General features: G+C 39.4%; 2 protein-coding genes across 2 annotated transcripts in view; one reads left to right on the top strand and one right to left on the bottom strand.

The window, feature by feature from the left end:
• The window catches only part of AdSL (adenylosuccinate lyase), a 37,003-nt gene extending 26,087 nt beyond the window's left edge, over nucleotides 1–10,916 (bottom strand). The window contains exon 1 of the mRNA XM_043426002.1: nucleotides 10,648–10,916. Within this exon, the coding sequence (XP_043281937.1) occupies nucleotides 10,648–10,803 (156 nt within the window). The 5' untranslated portion in view covers nucleotides 10,804–10,916. The remainder of the gene's footprint in view (nucleotides 1–10,647) is intronic.
• Nucleotides 4,453–7,071, top strand: LOC122414590 (uncharacterized). The gene is made up of 2 exons (XM_043426009.1): nucleotides 4,453–4,987; nucleotides 5,231–7,071. The coding sequence occupies exon 2, from the start codon at nucleotides 5,247–5,249 to the stop codon at nucleotides 6,225–6,227; it is 981 nt and encodes a 326-aa protein (XP_043281944.1). The 5' UTR covers nucleotides 4,453–4,987; nucleotides 5,231–5,246; the 3' UTR covers nucleotides 6,228–7,071.
• Nucleotides 10,917–11,255: the final 339 nt, after the last annotated feature.

Raw genomic sequence — 11,255 nt, 5'->3', positions numbered from 1 at the left:
TTGTTTTCATTTTTTCATCTCGAGGAAGAGACTTTCGAGGTTGGAATAGTGTGTCTTGGAATAAAATTAGTAATAAATCATTGTGAAAGATGAGAGGAAGCTGGGAAGCGTCGTCTGGGACTCCGGTGATGGTACCCCCTTCAGGAATTCCTCCCGGTTGTACAATCCCGACAAGCATAACTTGCGAGGAGCCCTGCACTTTGCCCATGGCAAAGCCCATTCGTGTATTTCAATTTGTGGGTATTTATGCAAGATTTGTCAGCCCCCTTAATCATTTTTCTTCAGAGTCGTTTTATCGCCAATAAATATTTTTTTATCGCAGCTATTGCTTACCCTTCTATTTTCCCTGACGGTTTACACCATCTCGAAAAGCTCACCCTACGAAAGCGTAGAGGCGATACTTTTGACAGTTCTCTTTGGGAGTTTCCTGTTCGTCGTGCTCGTCGATATCATCAGTCAATTCGGCGGAGATCCCATTCCCGATACGCCAGTGAGTTTTACCAAACTAAATTCAACTTTCGACCATAAATATACTTTTTTAAGGTCCAACTTTTCTCGAGTCAAACGACACGTGAAAATAATTTGTAACAATTTGGAATATTCCTGAATCTGTCACAGAATGGTTTCGCTTTCTCATGGAACATTTTATTCAATAAAAAATTATCAATTCTCGAAGAGTCAAATGTTCTAATTTGGTATGAAACTTCGCGCCTGAGATATTTCAAAACATTCGTATACGGAGCACACAAATAACGATCGATTTATACACTAAACTCAAATAACTCATGAAAATTTCACTAAAACTTAATTATCGATAAAACATATTTTTCTCGGCGTTCGTATTACAATAATTATCCATTTCGTCAATTTTCCAATTGATTTCTCTTTCTACAGATGTTCTTGTTTGGGGTAGTGGGCACTTTACTCTTCCTCGTATCTGCCGGCGGAATATTTTTCGTATCCCGACGCACCGGTGTCGTGGATGTTTGGCGATTAACAGTTTGCATGGTTCTCTCTGCCCTATGCTCGCTGACATTTCTCCTCGACGTTCTATTGATATTTCTGTATGGATACTGAGAGAAAGAAGCAGTAAATTCATCCCACTTTTTACTGTCGTTCGCTTTCGTACTTCGAGCAAAAAATTGCAACAAAACCTTGCATTTCGTTTGCTGTAATTCGTTGCTGTAAATAATACAATTTTTATGAAAAAGCCTGTGCAATCGTGCTTTATTTGCCAGCTCAATTCTTCTCTTATCCATTTATCGCAATGAATTATCATTTTCAAAAACGTTTCGTTTCAGACGTTCGAATGAAACAATTATTAATAAAATTAATTAAAATTAGTGGAGTTGGTGCCTGATGAATTTTGTTTTCTGCGCTCACGATACGTCAAAGAAAAAAAAAAAAAAACAACAACAAAAAACAAAACGCATGTTCGGTGTGTCAAAGTCGACACATGTCAAAGAATTTTTTTTGAATCGTGGAGCGTTTTATCGTCAATGATTTGAAGAATTTTTTTTTCATCGCGCCTACAAGATTAAGAATACTCAATGGGAGCAAAAGGTAATGCATTTGCTTCGAGGACGAGGTGATGGGGCAAATAGAAGTATAAAGATTCAATTGAACTATTTTTAGGGAAGAAAAATAGGGGTGAAAAATATGAGAGTTTGGTCGACGATTGGAAGGTCATACGGAACAGAGGATGCATGGAAGGGATGACATCTCGGTTATGCAGGCCTCTGAGAATATTTCAGTTCGTGAGTTATTTCATTTCAACGAAATCAACGGAAACGAATAATTAAGAAAATCATTTTAACGAAAAGTTCGTTGAAGAGCAACTATCTCGAGAGACAAGAAATGCATTTTTGATTTTTCAACACAGTTGACGACCTTGGTACTTTTTGCAATGATCGTTTATATGACGGCGATGGCATTGAAGCATTTATCACACTTGGCTTCGATTCTCATGATTATTTTAACGGCTTCTTACCTTTTCTTCATGGCGATCGACATGATAAGTCAATTCGACGGTTGCAACGTTTCCGAAGCCCCCGTAACTATAAATAAACTCTCGAAAATGAATCCGAATGTGTGAAGAGAATATTTCCAACTCGATAATCTACTTGAAGAAGTTTCCCTACTTTTGACAGATGTTTTTCTTCAGTTTTTTCGGCACGTTCCTCTTCGCGATAGCCGGAGCCCTCTTGATCTATTTTCCAGAAGTGAACGACGGTTTCTGGGCACTGGTAATCGCCAAAATTCTTTGCTTCGTCGTCAGTGTTCTATTTCTCCTCGAGGTGACATTGTTGCTCGCGTAAGTCGACTTCTACGAGCTCAATAATTCTCAGCTCCAGCCTTCTATTGAGAAACATCGAATTCGAAGTCGTATTAACCAGGCCGATTGCCGAGGCGATTCGTCACAAGAATCAAAGAAAAAGATCGACCGATATTCGCAAATAATTGTTTTTAAATCAACCACGATTCGATAATCAAATCCTCCATTATTTTTTCGTACTAACGACGAGTCGGACGCTCCCTTCCGCATGATTTATCATTCGAAAACTATTCCCTTAGTACGTGGAGACAGAGGTGCTCATCCTTGGCAAAATGTTGTCCCTACACGCCCGGAATGGACTGCGATCAAACAGGAAGAAAAATGTTTTATCGGGGAGCCGATGCGCAACTCGAGCTCGGCCATTTGGACGCGGTTACGAGTGTCAGCGATTATGCCATCCCGTTGGAAGACGTTGACACCGCGGTCGAGCAGCACGGACGTCGCAGAATCGCAGTTGGTCATAGACGACAATACGTCGATAATCAATCGAGCGCTCCTGTATTGTCGGCTACTCACCCTGCTGAGATCCAGACCGAGCGAGAACGCACTGTCATCACGGAATGTCAGGCAAGTCAAAGGCTCCTCATCGATCGATTGGTCCACTGCACCGGTGACTGAGTCGACGTATCGCCATCCTCGAATCGCTCTTGATTCGTGCGAGTGATCCTCGAAGTAATCTTATCGAAAGTGCCTCGATTTGACCGAGCGACTTGCGGCCAAGTGCTGGGATCGAAGTGAACCAAGTTTTTACTGAAATTTCAAAAATAAACGAACCTTTTGATTTCTCTGGAAAAAGCAGCGAACGTAACATACTAAAAAAAATTTGAGGTAGAAACACTTTGAACGTTCTTGTCGTGAGCCTTCTGTCGCTTATTTTCTGTAGACCCAGCGAATAGAAACGAGAGAAAGAATCGTACAGACGAACAGCAGATGCGAGCTCTGCAATCGACAAATAGAGGAAAAAATATCACCGACGGTTGCCACAACTCCGTACGCTCATCAAGCCGCGTTACCCGAATCCCAAATTCAACAACCGATGGGTGGAAACTGTGCGGTTTGTCCGGCCTTTTTCCATATGATGCAAAAAGGGATGGGCAGTCCCTGCTGTCAATCGTGAGTTTATTTAATTCCTCCACATTTTTCAACGTACGTTTCAAAACTTGAAACCCTGATTCTTTGGGTGAACGTATTTGGACGCTCAACTCGATATATTGAAATAGTCGATTCAATTTTTTTGAGAAAAAACTTATTTGCGGGCGAATTTTTAACTCGAAAAGTAATTCACCATTCAAAACTTCGGTCCAGAATAAATCATTCGATTGATTCTTTTATTTTTTGTGACATTTCGTAAATTATCTGCACTATGAAACTTTTGTGCGAATAATTGAACGATGAAAATAATGAAATTAATCGGACAAAATAAAAAGTTGCAATTGCGGAGCTACGGAAGCACACCGGTCGAAGTGGGCTTCGGATCGGACGGCGCAGCAGCCTCGTAATCCGGAAGAACACTCGCCCCATCGGGTGCAAAGAGAAGACCAACGGTCGCCGACGACACCGAGCGCGGTAAAACCAACGGGAAGCGAATCCCCGTCAACGACCAATGGAAAATCGGACGGTGAACGAAGTGGTTCGAACAAAGCGACGAGTCGAGTGAAAAAAAATTCACGTCAACGTATCTAACTCTTGGCGTTTTGCAGATTTATTGAGCGAAGAGGGTTATAGGTACAGGCCTAGCAAGAAAATATCGCGGGTTTATGAAACTCGTAAGATTATGAAAACATTGTCAATCAATATGAATTATTATCTGTAACGTTTCAGTACTTTTATCCACTCTAATTCGCTCGGCTGGTAAATTTCATGACCTTGTACATTTTCTTTCGTGCGTTCAACCGTAGACATCTCGCGAGAAAGGGTTTTTCCGTTATTGAGAGAAAAAGAAATTTGTTAACCAAAACCCATCTCGCTTCTGTCAACGAAATATTCAGTTCGAGCAAATTTTTATTTTGACAAATATTTATCAAGCAAATAAAGCATTAACGATTCGTTCGAGAGAATTTTCATAATTTAGTTGACAAAAACTGAATTATTTGCTATTCAACGAGAAAATTGTCAAATCGATCAAACTTTCGTACAACAGAAAAATTCAGTTCAATGAACCCTTTCTCCTCGGTATGTGGCTTTTCTCACAGTTTTTAACTCCAAATTTGTTCGACGATGAGCCTTGAGACGTGAAAAATGTCGGGATTTTTAATGACACTGAAACAAAATTGAACAATGCGAAAAAGTGGCGCTTCAATGAAATTCCTGCCGGGAACTCGGCCAAGAATGTCGTTGATTTTAGTACGAAACTCGATTGAATAATTTTCGAAAAACATTCTCAGGATTGTAAAAAAATGAATTTTTCCATTTCGTTTCATAAATAATATTTCATCTCAAATAGCTTTTTCGTTCAAACTCTCGTTCAACCGGCAACTTTTTCATCTTTTTTTGAACCAAAGGGCCCTACCATGGAGCTGGTCTCGCCCCTCGCACAGCAGGATTGCCCGAAACCGCAACCAAAGTTCCTCCATCGTCGGATGATGCGAAACGAAACAAGAGGACACAAACGCCGGTGAAAGATTTCCCGATCTCGAGAGATGAAAATAAAGCGTGAGTCTATTCTTACACAACCATCGCCGCAAGGGCGGATCATGAACTTTTTGGGATGATGAAACTGGCGATCAGTGCTGGAATTGGAAGGACAATTCTTTGATTTCGTATGAGAGGAAGCATGTTTTCTCAGTGCTTAATTCTCGGGGAAAAAGGAGCCCGATTTGTTGTTTTGTGTTTTTTGTATAATTTAACGATTCGAGGACTGAAAAAAATTCCCCATGTTTTTAACGATATTCGTAGAACCGGAGAGAGCGTGATGAAAAATGCAGAAGGAAGAAGAGGAACTTGTGTAAGCGAGGGCAGAGCACGTGGAAGTTTCGAGAAGGTTCGAAACCGAGGGAAGATGGACGAAGCAAAGGGAAAATCGGCAGAAAACCGGATGAAATTGATAAACGAGCCTGACGCGAAGCGGGGATCGAACGAATCGCGAAAGGGCGGCTCGGCCACGCCGAGGAAATTGTACCGGAACAGCGAACCGGTTCCGGTGGCGAACGAGCCGATTTCACCGACGCCGGACGATTCATCGCCTCGGGAAGCGTGCCGAGTTACGACGACGAAAGAAGAGACCGGTCAAATGACGTGGAAAACGGAACGAACGGAAATTCGAGAAGGCGGTTTAACGGGAAGGCCGGAAACTCGATTGGCCGAGGAGTTACCGATCCCGGAAGAAACGATGGAAGAAATTGATTCCGAAAGATCGAGGACTTATCCGAAATATCGTCGAGCCGTTGAAAAAGATAAAGCGGCGGACGCGGAGGTCGGGAGCGGCAGAACAATGACCGAGGGCGTTGTGGTTACCGATTTCAGAGACTCGCCACCGATTTCCGGTCCTGTTTTGAAGCTCCGACTGGAAAAACCTGGCGAAGATCCAAAAACGCCGAGCGGAGCAAAGGAACAGGAAGTTTCATCGAAAAATCGTCAAGAGCCGGTTTCCAAGCCGAGTTACGAAGTCCCTAAAGTTCATCGACCCGTCGAGCCCAAGGAGAGTTTAACATCTCGTGAAAAACCGTTTAAAACTCGAAAAGACAGTTACGAGCGTTTTCCGATGGAAGAGCGCAAGCCGATCGACGAAAAATCAGTTAAGAGATCGGACGAAGAAAAAAGCGATCGTCCAAAAGACGAGGAAGAAGAAATAATCGAAGAGTTACAAGGTACCGCCGTAAGCCGAAGCGATTATTCGGCTACGAGTAGAATGAAAAGAACGAGATCGGTAACCCGTAAAGGCGAGGACCCTTAACGATTCACAAGCTCTAGGCTCCGATGTCGATCAATTCTTAATCGTAAAGATCCGAAAACGATTTATAGCTGGCTACGAGAAACCGACAGAACCGAATAAGGTGCGATATCCTCAAAAAGTAGAAGCCAACAGTACTGACAAAACTGCAATGCGATAGAAAAAACTCGGTACCGAGAACGCTGAATTTTCAATCACCGTCGTCGTTATCGTCATTTTAATCTCAGTGAAAAAATTGAAGAACAAAATGAACGAGCTCAGTCAAGACTCGTGGAAGAACGTTATAAAATTAATTTTATTTTAATACGCAAAACACACAGGAACATAGTACGCTTAAAGCTCAAACGCCGAGGCATCTTAATGCTAATAATAATAATAATAATAATAATGATACGTAGTATAATTAAAATCTCTCTCATAAGCTGTCATTTTTTAATGAGTAGCGAAAATGATCGTTATAAAATAATTTGGTAAACGTTTATTGAATCTCGTTGATCGGAGGAGAAAAAAACTATCGATTATTAGTCTTGCGTACATAATTTATCTTGTTCTTTGATCGATCGCAGCGTCAGTGACGCAGATTCGTGCAATCCTCATAATTATTTAATGAGCCGTAGTAGACGCTCTTGATATGAAGTAAACAAACAGAAAAAAAAACACATTTATAGGTGTATATAGCTGGACATTATTCATGCTCGTAATTGTTTTTACTCAATCAAGATTCGATAGAAGTAGAACGTTCAAAAATCGATCGTGTTAATCACTGATTTATGTATTCATCGAATTGTATCGATGCGAATAAAGCAAAAAAAGAACACATCAAGACGCTGCACAGAAGTGCATTCTTCATATATATAAAAAAAAAAGAAATATGTATATATTTGAGTGTAAAAAATGAAGACTCGATCGTGATAAAATGAGTTCAACGATTTATAAATAGAATGGCGATCGACAATTTTTTCATACCTTCCGATCTCTCTTTTCCCATCCTCAGACGATTTAAAAACTCAAAAATATTCATGAGTCTTTTCCTTCGCATGCGTTTTATAAAATGAGAAAAAATATCGATACTTTTTTTCAATTATCATGCTTCAGCTATGGGGATAAAAAGAATTTGTCGGGCAGCAAGTTTCGGTGATTAAAAGGTTCGCTTACTTCCCCCTCACGATTTTTGGCTCTTTTCGAATGTTTCCAAATAAAATTCGAACTAATTTGTGTAACTTTGAAAAAATGAGGAAATTATTTGGATGAAATTAAAATGAATTCTAGAGTGGCATAAAGTCGAGATTTGGTAAAATTTTCGAGTCGACCCCGAAGGAACTCTGAGGTAAAGCAATCAGAATTATTTGATGCCTCCAGACGAATAAATATTGTCGTCATTTCTCATGGACATACGACCAAGAATGGACCTGGAGGATCCTCTGTCAGGACGAACCGGAGCCATATTATAACCGGCGAAACTCGAAGTGCTATACAAACGTTGAGGTGTCACTTTGACCAACGGAAATATCGAATATTGGCTCTGATCTGACTCTCGATCGGACGATCGACCGCTTAAACCGCGGAAATAATTGTCAAAAACGTGAGTTCCGTGTCTATAAATGGGCGCGGCTGCTCGTTGGAAATTGAAACGGTTTAAAAAATATCGCGCTTGGTCGTGACACGCTTGACAAAAATTGAAATCTTCGTGAGCATTCTTCCTCGCGTAACATTCATTTTCCTTCGTTATTTCCAAGTTTTCTTGAGGTTTCGGCTCGTTGCAGATAACCCGAGGATCTTCCTGGTTCGGTGGAAAATTTTCATTCTGATTGATCTGATGGAGAGCTCCGAAGTTCGTCAATCCGTTTGATTTCGGAGCTGTGATTTGACAGCCGTTCTCACAATTCACGCTCGGAGCTACGTTTTCGTTGATAATTTCCTGACATTTAACCGATGAAAAATTGCGATTGTCAAGGTTATATGGATTCGATATATAAACGTTTCCGATGTTTTCTTGAGCCTGAGAATAATTTGGTACCAAATTGTGACCGCGAGCAAAACCATCTGCAGAATTGTTTGATTCGTCACCGAAGAGCTCGAAATAGGCAGCTTTTTTAGGCAAAAAATTTTTTGCGATGACGCTGAGAGCGTGACCTTGCGGCACTATTTTCCTCTTTTCCAAACTTTCCCAATAACCGTTCACTCGGCCACTCTTCGACGATTCGATATTCCCGTTGACATCGCGGTTTTTCGGATAGCACAACTTTCTATTTTCTTTTTCAAGAGTACAATAATTCTCTCGGCCCGAAAGTGACAAATACGGGGAAGAGCTCGCGCGGTCGATCAATGTATTTTCTTTGTTCCAATCGCTCTTGACTTCGTTCGAAAACTTCTGGTGGTTTGATCGAGATTTGTGAGTCTTTTGTCGTCCCCCAAATGCACCTTGGCATCTCGACGACTTTTCTATTCGTCCGGTCGTTTCGGAACACTCGTTGCGTTGAATCGACTGATTTTTCTTCATGTTCTTCTCTTGGAGATAATTTTTTATGCTCTTATCGAGAAAATCGTCTCTTCCTCGTCTCTGGGAACCGCTCCGCTTCAAATACTGACCGATTTCTCTCCTGCTAATGTGGATCACTCCACTCTCGTCACGTGTTCCCGACTCTTCAATCTTCGCAATGAAAAATAATTATTTGGACTCGTTTTATTTATATTGTAATCATTTGAAAATACAGCGAAAGGGAAAGATTTCGCCTGGCTGGAAATATCGATGATTCAAAATCAAGGTACGATCAATGTTATCGACACGTAATCGAGAGTTAGAATTTTATTTGCTCGCTCCTTCGATGTTTTCCTTCAAAGTATAATAAATCATAATAAAAATTCAAACAAGTGGACTTTATTGTCGACGTTCAATAAAGGTGTATGCCCTGCCTTTTTTGTGTAGAATCCAGCAAAGCGTCAAAGACAGAAAAAACAGAAAATGTCTCGCTTTTGCATTTTATGATTGAAGCTGAATAGATTCAATCGACGAATCGAGTTCAACAAGTTTGTCCAGCAACTAAAAGAGCAAAGAATTTTTACTGACGTTGTAACTTTCGTTGAGTGTTGAAAATTTCTTCATTTTATCATGTAAAATAATGTACGGAAACCTTTATGTCAGAATTGATTGAAAAAACTTTCTATTTTAATTTTGTGCATAGAAAAAATGATTTTATACTTTCGAGTATTGAACGAGATATCAGGAATAAAAAATTTGTCTATTTCTTCGATACTAATGAACAAATATGACATTCGTACAATCAAGTTCCAATGAAATGAGTCTAATGAATCGACAACTGTAAATCATCTTTCTAGATATTAAACACACCAGGGGGGCTTCAATGACGCAATGAACTGTACACGCGATAACTGACCTTTGGATAACAAGGGTCGAAACACGAGTCCTAAAAAACACTGCATTTCATAACGTAGTTTCTTAACTCGCTATTATCACAGCGTATTGCCCAATTCCCTGATCAAGTTCTTTTGGAGTTTCAGTTGAACCATTATTATTCAGCAAAATGTAATTATTACCATTCATTCGTGATACTTCAAAATGCAGTCTGATTCAACTTTTTTCTATCATGAAAATCATAGTAAAGTAAAATGCGAGCAATCATTTTTTCGGAAAGAAGAAAATTTCTGTAATCGGCTTGCGAACAACTCTCAGGAACCGACTTTGAGTATACAATTTGTTGTTATTTAGTATTTAATTGGTCGGCCAATGTTCATTGTTTTTTATATTCATAAAGAGAACGACAAATACCGTATTTTTCTGTATGAGAATATTTTTTGGCTTCAAAGAACCCTGGAGCATACTTTGAACTCGAAAGACCGCTTAAAGAAAAAATCAAACCTGCAGAATTTCTATAAGTCAAGTCATTTTTTGTGTTACTCTGACAATTATGAATGATTAAAAAGGTTATCATATGTTTAGAAAATCTGCTGAAAAATGCACAGGTTGACAAAGCATTTGACACAGCAGAGTTGAGAAGAATGTGAAAAAACTAAATTATAACAAACTTCCTACGGTCCATTACATTTAATTCGCTTGACAAATATGATAGTGGATTTTTCTAAATTTGTATCCATCATTCAACTGATTTTCCATATGTGAAAAGAGAATTCAACTGGCGAAATAATTTTATCAAAAAATCAGATCAATATTGGTAATTTTGTTTTATCTCCTATTGTAGTTTTTTAACCAAATATTTAGAGAGTGATAGCAGATTTATTGATTGATAATAATTTTAGTGATATATCTGCAAATTATATAAGAAGTATCGATGCATTCAATTTTTCATGGCAGTTATTGTCAAATATAAGTGAAACAAAATCGAGCAGAGAATTCAAAAATGACTGACGAACACTGACTCACGAGAAAAAAAAATTGTTTACGAACCATTTCAGCCTGAGCGAGATAAATCCAGAGTTGGCGCCACGTGCTAAATTTTTTCTGTTCACTAAAGTTAAATCGCATTTCTTTAGAGGCGTAACGAGTTGCCAAGGGACTTCTGTAGTCACAATATTCACTATTATTTACTACTGTGTCACCCATTGTTTTAGATTTTATTGTAAATCGAAAAGGAAAGTAAACAAAAATTAAATGCCGTGCGTTTCGCGGACTAGAGTCGAGGGAATGCACGCGAATCAGCTGACGAAAATGTACTAACCGTTCTACATCACTGCGTTGGTCAATTGAAAAAACTGCCAAGTGGGAGACGCTCGACTTGTCTTTGAATTTCTGCTATTTCATAATTCGGGACAACAAACAATATTTCTCATGTTGAGTAAAAAATTTGCATTTTAAAACTCCTATGGTTATAACGGTACAATCTCCGATCCGGTGAATCAATAACAAGTTCTTCATTTCGCGCCTGTTCTGGCGCGAAAAATTGACTTTAATAATTTTCATAGAAATTTGCAGCTCCTGAAAATACCTTTTTCATTCTTGCATTCACTTTTCTTTATTTCTTATTATTTAGCTGAGATAAAAAGCGAAAACAAAAT

The sequence above is a fragment of the Venturia canescens genome, chromosome 8 (assembly GCF_019457755.1).
Source record: "Venturia canescens isolate UGA chromosome 8, ASM1945775v1, whole genome shotgun sequence".
NCBI classification, from domain to species: Eukaryota; Metazoa; Arthropoda; class Insecta; order Hymenoptera; family Ichneumonidae; genus Venturia; species Venturia canescens.
The sequence above is the reverse complement of the archived record's forward strand: the minus strand, read 5'-3'. Positions and strand labels throughout refer to the sequence as shown.

Coding starts and splice junctions, on each gene's coding strand:
- LOC122414590 (XM_043426009.1), top strand. CDS start 5,247: ATGAAAAATGCAGAAGGAAGAAGAGGAACTTGTGTAAGCGAGGGCAGA.